We start from the raw sequence: 23703 nt of genomic DNA, 5'->3' as shown, positions 1-23703 counted from the left end.
TTTAAATATTTTTAAAAAGTGTTTTAAGCAAGTCGAGTAGGCCACAGGTCACACTGGTTTGTCTCCAGGTTTCATGGCTCATGTAAATAATTAATATATGAGTGAAGATTGGTGGGTAACTAAATATATTGTGGTCCAGTGGATTTTCCCTGTTGAATAGCTAATTTAAGATTGATCTTTTTAGACAGTGAACCTCCTTTTTTCATTTTTAATTTGTTGGCTAGTAGGTAAAACAGTTATTGACAGCATGAGTCATGAGTCAGACTTAGTAAAGTAGTGTATAATAAATATGGAAGTTCACACAATATCTGTGCTTAGGTTGTTAGATTTGTATTAGTATCTGCGCATCAACGCCACCTCCTGGTTTATTGAAATAAAGCAATATTTAAAATTACTACTATAATACGTTGTATAATCCCTGCTCTAAATCTGCAGCATCTTCCAGGTTCAGACGCACGTCTGTTCAAACTGCATGTTTTTGGTAGGAATAACGTTGTTTGTGTCGTAACAGAAACATAACATTTCGTTGTCGAATTTACAAAGAGGAAGTGGGAGATAATGCGGAAGATAATAAACCCATGTACACTTGGTGCGCGAAAGCCGCGTCGATCAGCAGCAGCAGCAGCAGCAGCAGCAGCAGCAGACAGGGGTTCCCCTCACTCAGGCGTCGGATCGAGCGGACAGAGGAGTTACAAGTTTGCGATAACAGAGAGAAAAGGGCAGAAAAAGCATCTGCAAGACTGACTCCAAGATCGTCTGAACTTTAGCGGACGTGAAATGTCCAGATTTACAGAGTGAGGCGCCAACGACCCTCGCTCTTGGAGGCGCACCCTCAGGACAGACACGCGTCTCAAATGCCTAAAGAGCAAAGAAGAAGAACCTCTAAGGACCTCGGAGTCAGTGCTGGAACTGCACTGAACGAGTGGCCCCGCTCGGAGAGACGCACAGACTCCCAGAGGTCCGCCCATATCTGCAATGAACTCCTTCAAAAAGCCGCTCAGGTCTCGCCTATTGTGATGGATGCGCTCCGTGTACCGCAGGTCACCATCACCCCGGAGGGAGGAGGCACCTCCAGGGAGATGCAGCAGGAGGACTGGGGCGGCGAGGTGGATGGAAGTCTACGGAGGAAACTGTCCAACTCCTCCATCTCCTCCACGGGCTCCTCGGCCGTGGAGTCCGAAGACGACTTACTCAGCGACAACGAGAGCAAAAGCAAAGGGATCGTCACGTTGGAGCATCTGGTGGACCCTGGAGAGGTGAGTGGACAGCGACGGCTCGGGCTGTCGTGTGTTTGTTTCTATTTAAAACATGTGTAACATCTAGAGTTGGCTCCTGTAAAGGTACCATAGGTCGAGCAAACCAGATATCTGGACCGGAGTTGTCCACTTAGTTATGTCCTATGAAATCGGTACTAAACTGACTCCAGGATAAACAGAACTAACCTGCAGCCTTGATTCCACATATGAGCAGTTCGATTCACATTTCTCGACATTTGTGCGAAGATATAACAATTATTTCTGTTAGATTTCCTTGTTTTCTGTCCTGTTCTTTTGTCCCATCTACCCGTGAGCATTTTCAAACCCCACTGTATATGCAACGCTGAGTATAAAGCACAGGAAATCCTACTGTCCTCACAAAAAAAGGTACTTAGTCGTTGAAAGAGTTTCCAAAGTCTTTCACTTCACCGAAATATTCAGTTTCGATGTACAAGGTGAAACCAACAAGAAGAAGCTGTAGAGAAACTTCATGGATCTAGACAGGGAAGTCAGGGAAGAACTGAAACATGGTGTTATTTTGTTGTTGTTTTTTTTTGTGTTTTTTTTTTTGTGTTGGGGACAGTACATTTGGAAAACACCACAGGTCGTTTCCATCAACTCATGTTAGAGTTTTAGTTGAACCTTATTTGAATTCACATGCTGCGTGTTCTGTCAGGTTTCTCCTCAGAATTTAAATGTCAATTTGGACAAGAGTTCAACTACGAGACTTAAATATTAACATATTACTAATTGTTTGTTGATTGTTAAAATCCTTCAAGGCTACACAAATATCTGCAGTGGTAACACGTGAAATGAGGAATAGAATATTTTTGGCTATGAGTATATTGACTCTCACAATACATCAAACAGATGTGGTGCACATAGATATATGTACGTATTTTCCGCATACAGAATTTCTAGCAAATTGATCAATTGATGTGAATCAATAAAAGTAAACAGCAATGCTACAAATGTTTATTGTCTTGCTGTTAGCAAGTGAGTTGAGCAGGTTATAAAAATGACACCTATGTGTCTTCAAAGTCACTGACTTTTGGTTTAAAAGTTCCAAACCCCCTTGGTATTCCTCTAAAGTTTATTGTTCCATAACAACTAAATATAACTGCTCTTAAAGCTGGAATGTATTGTTTGTTTTAAGAAACCCTGATAAGAATAATTAATAATTGAGTTCCTTATTAATCCCACAATGGGGAAATTTACAGCCTGAGTCCTTGCAACAGCCACAGGCTGCCACAGGAGGCGCCATCAAGTACGTGTATCTTACATCAAAGATGAACTCTCCAGCTATTCATGCCTTTATGCCTGTAAATGTTGTCACTTTACCCCAAGACATCAGGAGCTAGTTTGCTATTTTGCCATTGGCAAGTAAGCTTAACATGAAGGCAAACAAGTACGATATTACTTGTGTCGTTACTGATGATCCACACGAGAACTCGTTTTCCTGCCGTTGGCAAGCAGGAAGAGTTTAAGCTTGTCCACCGTGGTGTTTCTGTCAAGAATGACCGTACTTCCTGGAAAATGTGTCTGAAGAAGTGAATGAAATGTTGGACCGACATGTAAATACTAGTTAATTCCGACACTTTTAAATCCTGACCTTTAGTGCCGGGCCTCTCGCCTACAGCACACACCCGCTGCCGCTGAAGGATCGGCTTTTAGCTGAAGCGACGCCACATTCGCTTTCTCTGTTTGCATTTGGCGTTCTCCGCTGCTACGTTCTAACCCTAACCCTGCTACGCTGGCCTCAAAACAAAAGCATGAACGTGCGCTTGAATGCACTGATTCATAATGACATGAAGAAAGTCTCACTGGTCCGTCACTGACATGTGCAGAACAATGTTTGTTTTTGGCAGTTAGAGGATTTACACAACCGTCGTGGCTCAATGTGAGTTGAAGGGAAGTTGAGTGTGATGTCAGTGAGTCAGTTAGCATAGTTTCGGTAGTCCACCACATAATCAGGCTTTCTCCTCTGAGCTGTCAGCACATTGGATTCTCATTGGGTTTCGACTCCAGAGCGTGTGTGAGATCACCTTCTCCTTACATGGTCTGAAGCTGTCACCTCAGCTGAAACAGACTGAGTACATATTGCGTGTTAATTCATTGTGTTCACACTGTGTGTTTATACAAGAAAGTGCGACTGAACTCTTTAAAAACACTGCTCTCTCTCCCAGCTCCCTCCCTCTCTCTATCTCCACCAGGCCCTGACGTTTGAACCAGAATGATGTTGTTTGTGTTGCAAAAAGGGACTTTCACACCTCTGCCCTTTCAGCCAACACATACGCACACAAGGACAGCCACACACACACACACACACACCCACAGATCTGTTGGCAATTTAGCCTCGGCTTTTGACATTTCAAAAAACATGAAGTCAAATCAGCAGTTTGCGTCACAAACCAGAATTCCGTGCTGTGTGACTCCGTGTAAACCAGTGAGACGTTCTCCTTTGGATTCCTCCTTAAAATAATGTCAACTGTTTTGACTTTAAGAAATTGTAACAATTACACTGACCAGTGGTTCCAAAATAGATCAGAAGTGCCACCGGTGGCACTTGGGGCTCCATCTATTAGTATGCATCGGAATATTTTTTTATGACAGTGATAAAAACCACAGGCTAATAATAAATAAATCAAAGTCAATATCAGAAAATAACCTTGAAAACTTGGTCTTGTTGATCACGCCCCACCAGTCTGTCCCGCTCCACACTTGAAAAATCACCGTCTCAGGTCTGTCATCACTGAACTACACTGTAGCTGTAGTCCTGCTGGTGATGCTTGGACAGAGAAGGTGTAAAAAAAACCCCACAGATATAAATATACCAATGAATACATTGTACACAAGTGCATTTGAATTAGGACATAAGACGTGACGTCCAATCAGAGAAGTCCTTTTTCTACCATTGTTGTGGACAACAGCAGGGTCAGGAAAGACTGTGGACATCTTGGACTTGAGACACATATTTTTAGTCCAACTTTAACTGAATGTAATGTATTATATGATAACTTTTAGTTAATAGTTACTGGATGTTGTGTTATTATGTTTTAACTAATTCAGCCATGGGCAAACTAAGGCCCGGGGGCCGGATGCGGCCAGTTCAGCTTTTTAATCCGGCCCACCAAACTTCTCCAAATTATATAATTTAATTATATTCTCATTATACTTTTGCCTTTTGCAAAACCCACGTTTTCACCCAATAGATGGCGTCGAAAATGATAAACTGCAAAACCCACGTTTCACCCAATTGATGGCGTCGAAAATGATAAAAGCATCTTAGCATTTTAGCCTTTATTCATGACTTTTACAAGTCATTTATCTTAGTTCACATGAACGCTCCATCTCTCTGCTCCTGACCCTGTTCAATTTTAAGTCTTTTAAGAATTGTCTGCGAGTCAAAAAATTGACTTTTGTTGCTTTTCATTGATTTTTAATTCATATTCTTTTCACTGTTTTACTCCATGTATTTCTCAGCTTTTCCCGTGTGTGTGTGAATAAATGTGTACATGTGCCATGTCTGTATGGAAACCGTGACAGTATATGCTGTCAGTGAAGTTGGATTGATAGTTCGATTTAATAAGTGCACAAACGCCTGCGACACATTAGCGTCTATGACCTGCCTTGTCACCGACTCCTCCTGAAGAGAACAAGAAAAACAGAAATAAAAAGAACCAAAACCAGTCACGGTGTAAAAGACATGATGAATCTCCGTGGCTGAATATCACTGGCCTGCAGCCATAAAGCCAGGGTTTGCTGTGAAAACACAGCACCTCCATAATGAGGTATCATCAGTAAACATTAGCGCTGAGAAACACAAAGTACTTGACATTTAAGGCTGACTCAGCCGACCACTGGGCATTTCTGCTTTTGTGAGAACCGTGAGCCACTTAAGCATGAGCCGAGTGCAATCACACACACCTACGCAAACACACACACACGCACGCAGACACACACACACACACACACAGGTCCCTCTTTCATTTCCTGTTTTTTTTTTTTGGTCAAAACACACACACACACACACACACACCATGTCGCCACCTTCTTCAAGGCTGGTGAAGACTCACCGCGGTTTATTTACTGGGGTCGTTCTTCCATCACAGCAGGTGTTGAGTGTGTGTTGAGACACAACTCTCTCATGAAGTAACAGACACTGGATTGTGTCATGATGTAGTGCTGTAATCTTGGTAAATCTGCAAACGGTTATTGGGTCTGTCACACCCCCCCCCCCGCCGCCCGCTCCCCTAACACACACACACAAATATTTACATGAACAAAAGAGCAAAAATATTTGGTTTGCAAACATTTAAAAACATTCAAATACATTCCAAGTCTGATTTGCAATGTCACCTTTGTGTTGTTGAAATGTTTGAATCTGTTTAATTTTTAATACAAATATACATTAATATATATTAGGGCTGATTCATATTTAAAATGTTTAAACAACTTAATGTTTGTGTGTTTGTTTAGTATGTGTATATATATATATATATACACATATACATGTACTGTATGTATGTATGTAAGATTCTAAAAGTATTGTTCACACCATTATCTCACCATGAAGACTCTAGATGTAAAGTACAGATATAAGTTTCCACAGAAACAGCATTTTCTTGACCTAGATCGGCCGCTTCTCACCGTGGAATAAAACAGAAGTCTGGCTTTAGACTAAATGGGTAAAACTGAACCACCAGTGACTTTGAATATAGAAAATGCTAAAATAACTGGACATTAAAGGCTAACAACATAATACGTTTAATTAAACCTGCCTTAAAAACTACAACTAGATAAAAGTTAAGTTAGCCTAAAAATGTGTAAAAACTTAACCAACAGAAAATGCTTAATGAAATGAAATGATCTGCCATGATTGGTCCTTCAGGTGAACTTTGATTCCTGGTATAATTATCTCGGTTTAAATACTTCTGTTTCTGTTTCTCTTCTGTTTTCTTGCACGTCCTCTGCAGACCAAGCCTTGGTGGAAGCTGAAGACTGTAGTTCACTGGCCCTTCAGTGCAACCCAGAGAAGAAAACTGAACTGGGTTCAGCTCGCGGGTCATAAAGGTACTGTATGGTTTGCTGAGGTCAAGTCTTGTGGTGGTCAGACTGGGTCCAAACAGCAGGTGTGCCACTAAAGGATCTTGACCACTGTGTGATCTCAGGTAACTTCAAAGCAGCAGACGAGGGCACCATCCTGAAGAAGTTCTCTGAAAATGAGATGCAGTGTTTCGAGAAGCTGAAGGAAGACGCGCTGCTTCCCTTTGTCCCGGGCTATCATGGAGTGGTGGAAAAAGACGAGGATTATTATCTCCATATGACGGACCTGCTGGTGAACTTTGACCATCCCAATGTCATGGACTGTAAGATGGGAGTGAGGTAAGAAAGGACAAGAGTTCTGTTACTGGGTGATTTATTTATTACTTAAGTAAGTACTTGTAGAACTAGCTAGCTAGCTAATATTTTTTTAGTCAATTTTTAGCCATTTCTTGCTAACCTATAATCATAATCCAACAGTGTAACAATATTTTATAAGCAATAATATTTTTTTCATTTATATATTCCATCATGACTATCATTTAGACTTTGTTCTATAGATGAATTTTGGGTGGTTTCTGTTTATTTTGCCACCTTTTGCTGTCCAATAACTTTTAGCTTTTTTAAAGACAAGGATGTTGTGTTTACTACAAGAACTCAGCTGCACTGACCGGACTTTAAGAAGCTAGGCCTAAGCTGAGGGCTAACTAGTGTATGTTAAGTTATTATTAAAGTTACTATGTAGTGTAATAATGGATATTCAACATTGAACCTAATCAGAAGGTGATGGTAAAAATATTTTGACTTCAGGGCTTTAGCATTAGCCTGATTGTCATTTGATCTGTATTGTTTTGGTTTTTTTGTTGCTACCAACTCTCGTGCTGAACACCTGTTGTAACTGCAGGCTACAATACGTGCTTAACTTCCTGCCATGGGCCTCTTCCATCCCGTGTACAGTCACATGAAATAACATGTACACACACACACACACACACACACAAATCACATACACTCCATGCATAAACACATTGCCACACCCAGAACCATGCATTCAACCCACAGACTTGTCACATTAAAAACTACTTTGTTATCCAGTTACACTCAGTGTGTGTCTGCAGTAGTTTAAGCAGTGTGTACTAGATACACACATAGTACACGCTAAGGGTGTCCCTGGAGACTCCCCTTTGTCAAAAACAATTGACCGCAAAGTCGCAAAACCGCTTACTTGCACAAAGAGTTACTTTCGCACAGATGAACGCTGCACACAGGAGTCTCCTCTCAGCTTCTCCTTTTCAGCACAGAGGAAGTTGAACTCGCAAACTGAAACTGAAATACACATCTGCTGTTGGCACAGAAATGCCCTGTTTGAGCGCGTTGTGTCGAAGCGTGCCGCTGGGTTGTAAATCAGAAGATAAAAACTGACGCAGCAGCTTTGTCAACGTGTGACCTTTCATCTGACCTTTATTCATTTGATATGCTGTAATGTTTTTGATAAACTAGCAACTTTGTTTGAGTTAGCATCACCAGTTGTAAGAGTTGGCAGCAGTAACGTTCGGTCAGGGATGCCCAGAAACACGGATTAGTCATGTTGGCCGCTTGCGTAACCGCTGTAATAACTTGGGTGTGAGCTTCAGAACAAATAACCTTTTGCAATTATTTACATGAAAGCTGGGCAAACACACAGCTCCTGTTTTTTAAAGGATTGTACTCTCCTGATGTTCCAGGACGTACCTGGAGGAGGAGCTTGTTCGAGCACGAGAACGGCCCAAACCCAGGGAGGACCTGTACAGAAAAATGACGGAGGTGGACAGTGCCGGACCGACTCCCCAGGAGCATTCACAACAGGGTGTCACCAAGCCTCGATACATGCAGTGGAGGGAAACCATGAGCTCCACCAACACCTTGGGCTTCAGGATAGAGGGGATCAAGGTACGAGCAGGGACCAGTAACCCTGCAGTGAACCTGATGAAAAATAGAAAAACCAAATTCATACCAGGACTACATTTGATCCATACATGGACACCTTTGTACTTGTTAGCGTAGCCTTCTTTAGTTATTAGTCACAAAGTTTCATTCGGTTTGGTATAGTCTCTTGTGTTTACAGGAATGGGAGTAGAGACAATTTTTTTTTTTTCTCAGGACGACCTGAGAGACCAACAAACCCAACCAATAAAGGCAACAATTACCAGCCAATCAGACGACACTGCTAACACACAAACTTGTCATTTACATTTGAGACATGACACCAGGAGTTCACCTAAATAAACAGCCACACCTTGTTAACAAACATAAAACGGCAAATATCTGAACAAGCCTAAAGCTGTTAATAAAAGTATGGCAGTTTTGTGTCCAAAACCGCCCCCTACAGCCTAAATACTGCACCACATAAGGGGCATGGCATTTTGAGGTGGCGTCCGAGTGAGTAGAAGTCGTCCACTATATAGGGCACTCAGTGTATCCCACAATGCACCGTGAAATGTAGCGTAGATCCTATGTACACTACCAAACAATATATCCCATCATGCATTGCAGTCATGACGAAATGGCGGCGAGAGGAACAGTTTCCGTCCATACATCAATTTTACTAATGAAACAGTGATGAGGTCATTAACTGTGCACTGAGTTTGGGCCAAAACGTTGAGTCCACTGTATCGTGTGCTACATATAACTGCCAACAGAGGGAGTAGAGAATCGGGGAGTCAGTGAGTTTGTAGGTTTGTACCATATGGGTTATTTCATACCAGCTTCTGTATGTTAGCGTTGTGTGCATCAATAGTAAATACGGCTGTTCCCACCTTTTAACATCACAGAGTTAGTTTTCCTGCTATGAGTAAAAGTGTGAACGGAATTACTTTTTCTGTAAAGAGAAACTGAATATATGTAGAAACCTCAGAAACTTTTCACTGAATCATGCAGTACTTTGAACCTAAAGCCCAATATCTCTGAGTAAATAGAAACCTTATCATTAAATGTACTCTTAGGACAAGAAAATGTAAAAAATGTTTCAACTTCACCGCCATAAATACTCTTGAAAATACCTCTCCTCTACAGTAATCTCATAGTTTCCTAGTTTTTCACAATCCACCATACAATGACTATTTGTCCAAATGCTGAGCTAAGAAGCTGAGTAAACGCTAACCGCTAAGCTAACAGCTAAGCTAAATACAGCCACTCTTTGCAAAGTTTTATTTTTAAACAGTAAGTGAGCAACAAACGGCTTAACAAAGGAACTGACGTGTGTACAGTCTGAAGTAAACCAGTAAACGTGGTGACGGTACAACAACTTCTATAGAAATGGTGTGAACAGCTAACAACATTAGCATCTTCTAGGTCACACTACAGGAAATCAACAACAACTGAAAGCAAGAAGTGGGAACTTACACACAAAAGTAACAGTGACCTGGGAAGGAGGGACAAAAGAAAATGACAACACACACGTGTATATACACACAGACAGACACACACACAGAGACACACACAGAGAGACACAGACAGAGACACAGACAGAGACACAGACAGGTGCAGGTGATTTGAGTGAGGAAAAACAATCAGAGAGACAGGAAACGTGACAGAACTTGAGGGGTAAATGCACCCGCCATAATAAAGCAGGAAGTGAAGTCTTTGTTGTGTGAAGTGTTCAAAGACGCTCAACCAAAACGAGCCACTCAGCCATTTTATGTCATTCGGTGGCATTTAATAAGTCACTTTATTAAGTATTCATTTTATCAAGATCCTTTTAGCCTCGTTCCTGAACAATGTCACTGAAGTGCTGCCTTCCTGTCCCTGGGAGACGAGCCCTCTGAGCGAGACCGCCGTCTGTAGCTGCTGCCACAGCACGCAGTCTTCCAGGAATCGTGCTCATTCTGGCCAAACCCTGCGCTGAACACAATCCCACAAATAATTACAGTAAAAGCTGCATTTCTCTACTGGCGTTCCATCGATCTCCGACCACTAAATCCTGTTCAGGCTGGAGAGTGAGGGAGAGGTGGAGGGAAGGAGGTGGGGGAGAGGTGGAGGGAAGGAGGTGAGGGAGAGGTGGAGGGAAGGAGGTGAGGGAGAGGGGGTGTAGCTCCAGACAATCTGATGAGTAGTGTGTTTTTATTTTGAAATTTTTGTAGAAGTTTATTTATATAATATTTTATCCATCTTTTTTTTCCCTCAGAAATATGACGGCACATGTCGAACTGACTTCAAGAAAACCAGATCCAAGCAGGATGTTATCCAGGTGTTCACAGACTTTGTGGAAGGAAACGTTAACGTCATAGTGAGTGGCATAAAGTCACCACACACACACACACACACACACACACACGCACACACAAACACGCACATCGAAACACAGATACACGTACAGTGTGGGAACAGACAGAAACCACAAAAACGAGGTGTCATCTGATGTAATTGTTTGGAACTTCATAAATAGTATTAGCAGTTAGCAGTTAGCAGTTAGCATTTCTTCAACAGGAAAAATCCGGTTGTTTGTGCGATAAGTTTGTCCAAACAATAGTTGAATCGAAAGCAACTGGACAAAGTAGGTTTGTCCAGTTGCTTTTGATGTAACTATTTTTTGATTAAACGACCTGGTTGACTGAGAACCTACACAGACATGTGATGAGTTTGAACTTCACGGCTGTTACTGATGTAACTCCAGCCACACAGCACAGAGCAAATACATACACTATGTCATTAATGGCGGCGCTGCCAGAATACACACTGCGACAACACCCTTGTTGATATTTAATGAAACGCCGTCGACTGTTGTTTCTCTTCAAACACAGAAGTCCTACCTGAGCAGACTGTCAGAGATCCGACGGGCCCTGAAGGCATCGGAGTTCTTCAAGCGGCACGAGGTGAAAACTCGGCTTCAGATGGAAAAAAACAACATTTTGAATTTCACAGTTGGTGTTTCAAAATAACAGCGTGACAAATGAGTTTGTTATCTCACTGATTGGTCATGGGAGGAGGTAATCTACGTTCACTTCCACCATGTTCTAAAATCTTCAGCCACAGATTCAGCCTCCAGTGTAGCATGTGACATGCTAACCATTAACCATGATGTTCAGCCATTTTGGAACCCCTTAGCATAAATATGATACTGTATGATTTGAGTGACTTCAGGTCTATTTATGCATTGTTTTAGTCCTGCTTTGACACTTTACTGTCATTTATAGCTATTATAAGCTAATTCTAGGGCTTTCCTTACCAAGAGTTCTTTTAATAATAACATTTAAAGCCTCTGTTATGGGTATCGCCCGAGCATTTTGGACGGAAGAAATTGAAAATCAAAGGTTCTGTACATGCCTACAAAAAGTTATTTTTCTTTTAAATCTGGATTTAAAACAATTTTTTGGGGGGGTTTGTAATATATCTAGTTAATGGACCTTCTGTAATTAAAAATGTGATTTGTTACTGACAGGTGATCGGCAGCTCACTCCTCTTCATCCATGATCACACTGGAGCCGCAGACGTCTGGATGATTGACTTTGGGAAGACCACAGCGCTACCAGAGGGCCAGGTGTTGAACCACAATATTCCCTGGCAGGAAGGCAACAGGGAGGACGGCTACCTGTGGGGTCTGCACAATCTCATCAGCACACTGGAGTCCGTGAGCAGCGATGGCTACGGCCAAGATACCAAAGAAAACACCGAAACACCGACAGAACCAGTTGGTCAGTGACCCCTCACACAAGACTTAACCTACTTTAAAACTATATATTGGGTAAATTTACTTTATGGGAAAATATTTCTGGACGGACAGCACAGAGTTGCATTTTTAAACACCAAACGTGCCATTAGGGATCCAGCAAACAAAAACAAATAGTGCCGATTCAGAAGTAAATGGAAGCCCAGTAGAAAAATTACAAACATTTTGTTTGTAAAATAAATGAAGTCAATGATGTCAGACGTTTTAATTGTTGTAAATATGATCGCATTTAGAAGAAAATAGATGATTATGAGCAAAAGGAAACACATTTTAGCACATTTAAGAAAGCTAATCACACCAGGAGCTAATACTTGGGTCTTCTCTGTTCTTTGCAATGTTTAATTTGGTGAAGAGGAGGATGAAGGTCTAAACATTTTGGTAGGTCTGAGTGGATGTTGTGAAAGTGGGAGTGGCATCTACATTTTCTACTGCAACGCCATCTAGTGAACTGTTGAACGTGGGAGTGAATTTCATGCTACTACTCACATTGAATGTTTACCACTAAATTCCTACGACCAAGTTATCTTTCTAACTGTGCAACCTGTGCCCGGTACTTGCTTTTCGGTGCAACCAGCCTCTTATTAACCAGCTGTCAATCACAGCTGCTGAGAAACCGACTTTATCTTCCAATTTCCTCTTAATAGGATCGTAGCTTAAGAAAACATACATTTCTGTCAAAGGGCTGAAACTCATATTTATAACCAAATATAAATATTTTTAGAATGACGGTTTAATATGAATGGAGCATACGTAATATATAATTAATTAAATTAAAATGATCAATTTGAGACATAATTCGTAATCCAACATACGTAATATTTTATTAATGTAATATTAAATTACAATTATCAATTTGAGACATAATTCGTAATCCAGAACAATAGTAGTGCACCTGCAGCTTCACTTCTGCTTCTGGCTGATTTCTTTCATTTCCTATGTACTGTCTACAAATATGATAAACACATCTCTTTCTCAGAAAAAAAAAAAAGGAAAACACTATTTAAATTGATTGTAAATATTAGTCATTGACACCTGTAACTGATCAAACTTAGTCCAATGAGATGAACACATCCTGATTTATTTTGGGTACAGTTGGGTTAGAGTAAAGTATGCAAACTGTATATTGCATAGAGAGTGCCTTGCATTGTAGGTTGAGGGCATAAAACCCTCAGCCACTTTGAGTGAAATGAAATTTTGTGAAAACAAATAAAATAAAAGTACTTTGAGCGAGACCAGGTTGATTTTTTTTTCTGTGTGAAAAATAAAGGCTGCAGAAATCACACGTCACATTTCTCAAAGAAGAGTTCAGTGCTTTTAAATGAGCTGTGGAGCGTCAGAGGAGAACAGTGATATTACAGTAAGTACAGCAGTAAATGGAGAAAAGTAATCTCTCAACACGTTCGAGGAGCAGACGTAATAAGTTGATTAAATAGGAATAATAAAAAAAAAATCAAACAGTTGGATAGCTGCAGCGCTCAACACCTCCCCCTGCTGAGCGGACAGCGACAGCAGCAGCTGCAGCGCTGAGTATCCAATGGCAGTGATCAACTACAAGTACACGTACATTCATCACAAATAAAATACATTGATTTAAAAAAAAAAAAAATCAAGTTCAGTGTAAATACTCACCACATGTAAAGGATTAGTCCAGTGTCAGGATGTCAGTACAAAAATAGCAATTTCACAGCTGCATGGTCATCATAAAAATCAAAACATCTATGAAACATCTTGGTAGTCAAGGAAACAATATTAGTACACGGAGTAAGAGGATTAAGGAAAAAATATAATATTAAGAGTCAATTAGGATTAGGCTCTGTGGGGAAAAAATATTTTCCTACAAAAAGGTTCACTCTCATCTCTAAAACGTTAAACACTTAAACCAAACATTACATAAGTACTCCTTGTGGCAAAACTTAGTGAATGGAACAGTATTGTATTTTGAAATTTTAATAATTGCCATGAAGTTGAGATTCTTAAAAGTGTAAAATATCTTGTCTAAAAGGCTTTTTTGTACTGATTTGTCAGTGGGCTGAATATACTGCTTCACCTTTTAACAAATAACTTCTCGTGTTAATGTCCGATATTGCCGATATGCAGATATTGTCCAAATACTTATTTTCTTATTCCGTTATCAACCAATACCGATATAGGAATGCTAATATTTATTTATTTATCTGTATGAGGATAATTAAATGAGCCGCAATGCTGCCATCTAGTGACTTTCATTTTAATAAACAGCCGTTTATCTGCAATACTTTTAGGCCACATCATTCGTGGAAACACCTGCATTGCGTTATCGGGTTTTCCTTACTGGAGGAAAAATTGCTAATGCTAATATCGGCTGATAATATCAGACATCACTAATCACTATATACATAAATATATATATATATATATATATATATATATATATATATATATATATTCTCACAAAAACACTCTTAGTCCTGCATTATGTCAAAGACATCAGCTACATATGGTGCCTTTAAGGTCACGGAACAGAAACAAGCAGGATTACAGCCTAATCCAATTTAAGGCAACAACAAGGCAAACTAGTAAACTAAAAACTTTAAAAATAAAGTAGTCTGTAAACACCACACAAGTAGACAAACACTGACAACACCTCACGTCGCAAAATTGGTCTGCTACAATGAACTGTGGGTCTTTGGGTGTGGGCCACATCTGTTATTCATGATAGGAGCTAATTGAAATTTACAGAAGGTTTTTTCAGTACCTGCACATTAGATGTGGGCCACAGTCAGGTCAGTAATGGACTGTGTTTGGTGGGTCAGGTGACCTGTTTTGGTTACATTGGTGTAACCAATAAAAATATTACTGTGGTAGATTTGGTGAATGGGTTTTCGCATTACTTGGGATTTATAAAATTCAAATTCACATTTCTAACATAATATAACTCAGCCGGTCCATCGATGTGGGCCATATCTGGCAAAGCTTCAGTACTGTTGACGTCATCTGACCCAGACAAAGATGGCTGCCTAAATTGTTTCTCAAAATCTGCGTGTATATATATTTAATATGTGGCTCACAATTAGGGCTTGTTATATTTGAAGCCCACTTTTGGCTGAGAAGTAACAATGCTGTGGTCAGTTTGTGGCTCAGATCGGGATCAGACCACTTCACTCCATATGTAAACCATGAGATCGTGTCTTATGTTTCAGACATTTCTGATCACAATCGAGCAAAAATACTGTTTTTGTTCTTTTCACTGTGGAGACACAGGATCCTAAACAGCGTTTTCTTTTATAATGAATCATTTATAACGGAGCTCAAACTGCAGTGAAGCCCTTATGTCCATGCTAGAAATTCAGAGATAAAATATTATATTGGCAAGAAAAAAAAAAGTCTCCAGTAGACGTTATAGTAGAAGAAGTCAAATCTATCCAGTGTTTCAGATGGGAGTCACACTGAGGTCTTCAGACAGAGAAAAGCCTGAGTCTCGGTCACGTGTGGGTTTCTCAGCTTTGGTGTGTCTCTTCACGTCCTCGTGGCCGTAGCTGGCGTGGCGCTTCAGCAGCAGTTTGGGCACGCAGGATGAGGACGTGAGGAAGCCTAATCCCAGACTCGTCCCGGAGGAGACACTCGGCACTGAGCGGGTGTTTGTGATCGCCTCTGAGGGTTTGGGGTTCACCACGGGCAGACTCTCCGCAACGTAGCTCTGGTCGTCGTAGGCGTAGTTGACTTTTCCACAGGGGAAACTCTGAAGCTTGGCCAGGTCTATGGCTCCTTTGCTGGCTCCACCTGGTGGGTTCTTGTTCTGGGCAGCCTGAAGCTGGCAGGAGGGAGATGAAGCAGAGGAACTGCAGAGGTTTGAGGACCCAGGGTGGGTGCTGTTGGTGCTGTTGGTGCTGTTGGTGCTGTTGGTGCTGTTGGTGCTGTTGGTGCTGTTGGTGCTGTTGGTGCTGTTGGTGCTGTTGGTGCTGTTGCTCTCTCTCTCTACCGTTGGGCTGCAGAGCGGATTCGTCGTGGAGGAAGCGGAGCTGGACAGAGGCATGGACTGAGTGTGAGCCAGTGTTTTCTTCCCTCTGAAGTTTTCCAAAACCCAGGAGCCGTAGGTCGGGTTCCACAGGTTCTTCGTGTTGTTCTTCAGCCTCTGGCTCCCTGCGGAGGAGCTGTTTCTGGAGCAGGGTCTGTGGTGCGGTGGCTCAGCGTGGTGCCAGTGGCCTCCTGCTGTTGCTGACACACCAGCAGCTGAAACGGCGTTTGCCCAAGGCTGCTGCAGCACCTCGTGGCACGACGTCACCTCATGGTGGACAGGTGGGATTCTCTGAAGGAGTAGCTGAGGTTTGGTGGGTTGGTGTGGGAGGTGCAGAGGAGGACACAGGTCCAGGGAGGTGGGGGAATCCTGAGACACAGGGTGAGAGGACATGAGCGGAGTCAGGCTGGTGGAGGTGTGATCGGAGGAACGGATCAGTGTGCCGCCATCCTCTTCTGTGTTAGGACCGTACTCCACTGGCAGAGGTGTGTTGATGACATCAGGGTCCTGAGAAGAATACACGTTTGTTAGTACAGGACAGGAAAAAGGATATAGATAAAGAAAGAGTATGGAGTGTTAGAGTGTCCACCTGAGTACAGTAGTTAATTCTCTCCAGAATAGTGGAGAAGTTGGGCCGGTGCTCAGGACAGTGCTGCCAACACTGGGTCATGATCCGATATCTGTACAACACAACACAGAGTCCATAGAAAAGGTCAGATGGTTTTATAGAAACCTGGTCATTTAAACAGACTGTTGAGACTGTCTCACTGTACTCCGTCACTGCATTAAAGACTGATGTACGTCGACAGGGTTTAAAATGTATAAGTATCAGAATGTCGGACAAATGCACAGCATATATATACTTATATAAACACACACACGTATATATACTGTATAACGGTATATATGTATATATATGTATGTATACATATATATACACACATACATATATACACAGTATATATTTATATGTTTACATATACTATATGTATGTATATAGACACACATAAATATATACAAAAAAATATATATAAATGTAATTTATATATATATTTATATACAAATATATATATAAATCTATTAAATATATATAAAAATAAAACAAAATATAATCAAAGAAGCAGTTTAGGTGTCCTCTAACCAGACTTTTTTTTTTAATAAACCTGGACTGTGACAGAACCCAGTGCTAACACAGATAAACCCAATCAGGCTAAGACCATTCCAGCTCTCTGCCTGCATCAACATCCTGGCTCACAGAATAAAAAGCTTCATTCTCACTGTACCAGTGCTGCTTGTCACTGCATTAAAGACTGATGTACGTCCTCTCAGTACTCACACTGGTCCAGGGCAGCCCTTAGGAGGATCCATCCTCCCACCACTGGTGACAAACTCCAGGACCTCCTGGTTGGTTTTACATGGGTATGGCATGTAGCCCAGAGAAAGGATTTCCCACAGCAGTACTCCAAACGACCTGCAGGGGGAGACAGAGATCGACCACTGACTCACTTTGAATTACTGACAGATAAAGACAGGCCTTGCCAAAGCCAGAGTGATTGCACACCACAACACTGCCAAAAACTATAAACAACAAACCCCGCCCCCTGAATTCAACACATTTGGGTCTAAGAATAAACCTGAATAAATCTCTAGACTTTGTCTGTTCTAATCCCTGACAAATGGAACTGTTTGTTGCCTACAGCAGAAGACTGATCAGTAGTTACAGATTTTCTAATCATGGCCAGACCGGAATCCACTTCCAGAAGTTTCTGCATGACTCATAATGGCCCTGTTTTCAAAGAAACCAGCAGGTCTCACATCACACAAACTAAATCAATGTATTAATATACTTTTTTGTTTATTTGAGTGAGAATTGTATTTCAAGGACAAACGACTTTTTTCCAACCTTGTCCCTTAGTTCTAACTGAAACCATCGTCAAGCCTCAGACGTCCGACCCTCACAGATGGTGTAGGGAGATGAGACATTAGAACAGTAATACTACTGTCTTCGTTAACCAATCAATCCAATCCGAGAAACTGAATTATTAGAGTCAAATTCATTTAGGGCCATTCCCCAGGCTCTGGTGTATGGAGTTTGAATGTTCTTCCTGTCTCTGGGTGTAGACGAGATACTGTATGATCGCAAGTCGTTTTCAAAAAGTCCCAGTCAAGTCTCGAGTCTCTGTGCACTGATTCCAAGTCAGATCTAAAGTCTGTGTGAATCAGTCCTAATCAACCCCATGAACATCTTCAGGATAGCAGTGTCGTTGTGCTCTGTGTTCCTACCAGGTGTCAGTCTTGCAGGTAAAGATTCCCTCCATGAAGGCCTCTGGTGGCATCCATTTGACTGGCAGCATGGCACCTCCTCCTTTCCTGTAATAACTGGCTCTGGGAGGAGAAAATCACTTGTTATCAGATTTAGGAAATGAGTTTCAAAGACGGGACAAAAAAAAACCCAACAACTTCTATTGACAAAACAAACCTTTGAAACTCATCCCATATTTTCTACATTTACCAAATGCTGTCACAACACAGGATCCCAGAAGATCCATTTTCATAAACCACCCAGAGTGCTTTGCTACTCAGGAGGGCCACAGAGGTAAAAACGTAGCATCCAAACCTGTAAATATCTCTTGCCATTCCAAAATCTCCAATTTTAGCCACTCTGTCTGGTCCAGGGCAGGTGAGCAGGCAGTTTCTGGCAGCGATGTCTCTGAAAAAGTTTGGTAGATGTTACAATATGATGACAGTGACAAAACAGTTCCGTGTTGTTCAGATTGTCACCTCTGGGATGGCAGCTCATCTCTGATTGTCTGAATTTTTGATCTACATAGCGTCACACCCTGGTGATCTTTCTTTATTTAACACCTACGTCCGTTTCTTATATATCGTCTACTCTGTCTCAGTATAAGTGTGAAAACAACATTATATCTCGTGCTAAGCCAGTATTTCTCAAATAGTGGGGCGGACCCCCCTGGGGGGGCACGTTGATGTGCTGGGGGGGTCATCAGGGTCTTCCAATGGAATATGGCACACTCGGGGGGGTCATGATGGGCTTCCAATGGAATATGGCACACTAGATATAAGTGTACCACTGCTGTAATGCTTGAATGATAACAAGCCTCCAGTCACTAGGTGGCAGCAACTCATACAGTGGTTTGTACAGATAAAAATATACATGTTATCAGGGGTTCTCAATAGTATTTCAAATTAAAGGGGGGGGGGTTCTTGGAATGGGGGGGTGTGATAACATTTCTACGTACATACAGAACCTTCACTCTACCAGGGTCAGGTCACGTTGCCTTCAAAAAGCAGCTGGGATGATTCAGTAACTCTTAGATTTACGTTCGTTGCTAAAGTGCAACTTGTGTTGTAAATCTGAACCTGTGTATGAAGTGGTTCTCCTCCAAGTAGCGGCAGCCGCAGGCGATGTCTCTGGCCATCTGCAGCAGCTCCCCCATGGTCAGTGAAGAACTCTGAGCCTAGACAGTACACACACACACAGCTGCATTACTATCACGCACAGAAACACACACACTCACACTTCTGCAGGTGTACGGGGGAAAAAGACGTGTGGACTTACCGCTCGTGGCCTGTTGTGTCTCAGGAAGCTCTTCATGTCTCCCCCGGTCATCAGCTCCAGGAGGATGAAACGTGGTAAGATGTTCAGACTGACGCCAACGCAGCGCACGATGTTCTCATGGCTGAACTTGCTGAAATTGTGGGAAACGACCACAGTTAGCATTTGTTTGTCGAATTTTTCTTTTAGACATAACAAAGAATCAGAAATTTAGCACAACAGCGGTCAGACATGGTAGAAAAGGTGGCTATATTTTGGCTAACGGTTGTTACTAAGTTCGTTAAGGTTGTATTTTTCTGACTGCTACTTGGTGATCTGAATCTCAATCTCAATCTGAATTAATCTGTTTCTCTAAAAATCTGGTGACTTGAGCCTTTTCGAAATATACTCTACAGTAGGGACTCTCAAAGTGTGGTGCGCAAACCCCCGAGTTGTCCAAGCTGCCACTAGGAGGGTGTTTTTGTACTGTATTTTCCAGATGGATTTTTTTTAAATTTTATTTTGACCAATGAATCAAGGAACCTGCTTCCATTTTATGTACAGTAAATAAGTGGTTTGATGTCCCACTGGTTTCAGTCAATTCTAAGTTGCTGGATCTGCGCGGTGCGTCCTTCACCTGTTCTACTCTGGAACACTACATATTAGAATCCCACTTATTGTAAATATGCTCTTTCTACAACTTTTTCCAAGAACCTGTACATGCACTACATTACATATGGTGTTATTTAAGTGGGCAACCTACAGTGCTGTGGTTAGGCAGAGTGCACTGCTGCAGTGAAGTGTACCTCATTATCAGAGCTTCCATCAGGAAATCCATTTCGTCTTGCTCTGAACAAATTTCTGGAAGAGTCTGTGCAAAACGATCAGAAAAAAAAATAGTTAAAATCAAACAACAACAAAAAATCAGTAGAAATTTCAAATTTGACATGTAGTGAAATATGATAGCTCAAACAACAACAAAAAAAATCAGCAGAAATATCAAAATTTGACATGTAGTGAAATATGATAGATATGGAAATGTTTTACATTTACAGGATGACCTTTACACCAGGAGCATCTCTTTAGGAGTGGATGTACAGATAATGAATAAAACACTAAGAGGTGGACTGCTATCCAGTGGCATTGAAGGGCAACATGTTCTCTCTCGAGTCTCCCGGAGTGTGACCTTACTTTAATGGCCACCTGCATGGGACCATTATCAGCGGTCATCCCCAGAACTTGTCCTTCGTAGACTTCACCAAATGCACCGTGGCCAAGAGCTCTGAAAAACCAACATTCAAGGTGTAATCATCAGCATAGAGTCGCATCTCACTACGTTTTGGCCTGAATGCTGATGATTCAGAGGGCACAGTTGTCCTACCTGAGAAGTGTGATGTTTTTGCGCGGCACTTCCTTCAGTTCACTGAGCGATGCGGCCTTCCCCGCAAAGCAGTAGTTGGGGTTGTAGTCCGTCATGATGGTGGACGAGCGGATCTTGCTCAGCTTATATTCTGGGCTCTGCAGACGACCCCTCACTGCGTGCAAGTCATTCTTTCTGCGGTACCACACTGTTGACAAAGACGTCACAGATGTGCAGTCAGGTTAGTCTTCTTCTCAAAGGTATATAGAAAAACAACCAATCACAACAACTCAACGCTGGCATATCAGGGTTAGGGTCACAATACACAGAAACAGTAACTAAAGGAGGGAACCGACTGAAGTTTTACAGATTCTTTACTTTCACTGACAGTTCTGATGAACAGTTATCATCATAACAGTTACACACATTTGAACAGTGATGTATTCTCCAAAACAAACTCCACCAACTCGACATCACACTCTGAACAAATTAAAAACTGGTTCTTAACATTTTCAAAGTCATGACTACGGATGTAACAATGAATCGGGGATTGATTAAAAATTGCGGCCTGTTCAACTTTTTAATCCGGCCTGTGAAACCTTTACAAGTTATATAATTTATGTATATTATTGTTATACTTCTTCCCTGCAATACCCACATTTCCCCAATAGATGGCATAGAGAATGATAAAAGCATATTAACTTTCCACTGGTCTCAACGTCGACCACAAAGAAAGCCAAAGGAGGGGATTATAGAAAAAGAAAGAAACTGTGTATTTTTACTGAAATATCATTTTTCAAAACTGTAAAGAATCCTGTAGTGATTCCAAATGATCTCCTCAACCCCAAGGTTGAGAACCACTGTTCTAACAAAGATCACCAAAGCAGGCACAGCACAGGCCTATTTCCCACTCACTGACTGTGCGGCTCTACCATACAGTGACCATACAGAGTCTGATTTGGTCCTGTGCACAGACTGTGATGCACAGCCATGTCTGACTTGGTCCTGTGCACAGACTGTGATGCACAAAATGGGTGGAGTTCAGTTTTTCCAAAAGACATTTTTGTCGGACGCACCATACTGTCCACTCCTCCTTTACTGCTCCTGAGACTGTCAGTGCCAGTGAGTTAGGACTCACCCGCCATGGAGGCAGCTCATGTCTCCGATGCAGGTTGGTAGTCTGCCAGGGAGGGGGGGTGTTGCGTGCAGGTAAGAGGTGTCGTCGAGCCATCGCCCGGTGCAGATGCTAGGTGCTCATGGGGTGAGGGACGGAGGAGGGTGGATATGAGGGGTTAAGGAAAGGGGTCGTGGGAGCAGGGGTGCAGGGGAGGAAGGGAAGAGGAGATGGGGTGCCCAGCAAACAGACTACCTCCCTGCATGGGGGAGAGCTCAGGTGAAGAGACACTGTTAACCCAGAGAGCACGTCTTTGTGTGTTGCTGCCTTTATTGTGATCATTAACAAGTAGTCATGCTGTTCATGGTCAGGCTGTACTCTGAGAGCTGCTAACAAGTAACAAGGACAGTGTTGTAGTAGTTCTTTATGAACGCAGGCTAGAAATTCTACCTGGATGGAGACCATGCTCAAAATATCATCACAAGTTCACTGTAACATGAACCGGTTGACTACACCACACCAGTGAAGGTTTCTTTTTCCGTCAGTCATTTTTTGTAAACTCCACATCAATTCTGAAACTACAGTAAAATCAATAGAGGGAAACAAATATGTGACAGTACTGGCCTGTGCGACATTAGCCTTTCTAACCTCGAAGTCAAACAAGAAAAAAAAAATCACCTAAAGTTTGTCTTGTTTTGCAACTGCAGGGAACATTCTTAAACTGCTAGGACAGAAAGACACATTTATTTTTATTCCAACTAACAGAACTCAATGACTTTGAATAAAACTTGCAGGTTTGTTTTATTAGCACAAAGTAAATGTTGGTATTATGCAAATTTAGTACTAAATTTAATTACGTATATTCACAGAATAGTACACAATACAGGTAGTAGTGTAAATGGCCGCATTAATAACCTTCGGCATTAAAAAGAGCATTAAAAAGTTCTGATCAGGATAAAATACTTGCTAATGTAATACTTTACGATAATGTATGGTGTCATGCAGTTACACTCTCTGCTCTTCTCATATAATCCACTAATCTAGTCCTAATGTCAAAGGATCGGGGCCGAGGACCTGGACCTGCTCTTCTTCCAAAAGCCAACTGTTCTTTTTCAATTTTAACGGCAGCTGGAGTCTCAACAATCTTACCTGGAAACATTTGAATCATTTAGAGAAAATCTCATCACAACATCATCTCCAGGCAAAATCCATTAGAAATCCGAACACAGGTGATGTTTTTTCAAAGAGAGATCGTTTTGTACTTTTCTGGATAACGGACCTCACGACGTTACATATAGTATATGTATATATACACACGTATGTAAATATATGTGCACATATATATTTACATGTATATATATATATATATACACACACATATGCAAGTATATAGTGTATGTATGTATGTATGCGTACATATATGTATATGTATGCTTATGCATGCTTTTGCAAACATACATTCTGTATACATATATATAAATATATGTATATACATACATCTATTTTTTCCCCCAGAAAAACACATTCTCTGATGGCATATGTTTCTTTAAAATAAATGATAAATTGTAAACAATGGCTGTTCGCCATAATCAATTTTAAAGAAAATATTTTTCTGCTTCTGCTTCAGGCTAGTGTTATGTTAACATGACCCCTACACGCCACATGCAATATATATA

The 23703-nt window shown here is 41.4% G+C and overlaps 2 protein-coding genes across 2 annotated transcripts in view; one reads left to right on the top strand and one right to left on the bottom strand.

The window, feature by feature from the left end:
* Positions 1 to 570: 570 nt before the first annotated feature.
* itpka (inositol-trisphosphate 3-kinase A) lies at positions 571 to 12810 on the top strand. The gene is made up of 7 exons (XM_008308312.3): positions 571 to 1256; positions 6233 to 6329; positions 6428 to 6641; positions 8024 to 8228; positions 10462 to 10563; positions 11078 to 11149; positions 11716 to 12810. The coding sequence occupies exons 1-7, from the start codon at positions 855 to 857 to the stop codon at positions 11974 to 11976; spliced, it is 1353 nt and encodes a 450-aa protein (XP_008306534.1). The 5' UTR covers positions 571 to 854; the 3' UTR covers positions 11977 to 12810.
* Positions 12811 to 14446: 1636 nt separating this feature from the next.
* The window catches only part of ltk (leukocyte receptor tyrosine kinase), a 46324-nt gene continuing 37067 nt past the window's right edge, over positions 14447 to 23703 (bottom strand). The window contains exons 20-30 of the mRNA XM_025060087.1: positions 20935 to 21121; positions 20745 to 20835; positions 20360 to 20424; positions 19578 to 19707; positions 19379 to 19476; positions 18615 to 18707; positions 18281 to 18382; positions 17334 to 17468; positions 16587 to 16677; positions 16008 to 16504; positions 14447 to 15869 (exon numbers count right to left, since the gene is read on the bottom strand). Of these exons, the coding sequence (XP_024915855.1) occupies positions 15413 to 15869; positions 16008 to 16504; positions 16587 to 16677; positions 17334 to 17468; positions 18281 to 18382; positions 18615 to 18707; positions 19379 to 19476; positions 19578 to 19707; positions 20360 to 20424; positions 20745 to 20835; positions 20935 to 21121 (1946 nt within the window). The 3' untranslated portion in view covers positions 14447 to 15412. The remainder of the gene's footprint in view (positions 15870 to 16007; positions 16505 to 16586; positions 16678 to 17333; positions 17469 to 18280; positions 18383 to 18614; positions 18708 to 19378; positions 19477 to 19577; positions 19708 to 20359; positions 20425 to 20744; positions 20836 to 20934; positions 21122 to 23703) is intronic.

This window comes from Cynoglossus semilaevis, chromosome 1 (genome assembly GCF_000523025.1).
Source record: "Cynoglossus semilaevis isolate Cse_v1.0 chromosome 1, Cse_v1.0, whole genome shotgun sequence".
Classification (NCBI taxonomy): Eukaryota; Metazoa; Chordata; class Actinopteri; order Pleuronectiformes; family Cynoglossidae; genus Cynoglossus; species Cynoglossus semilaevis.
Note: the sequence above shows the minus strand (reverse complement) of the source record. Positions and strands in the feature narration are given on the sequence as shown.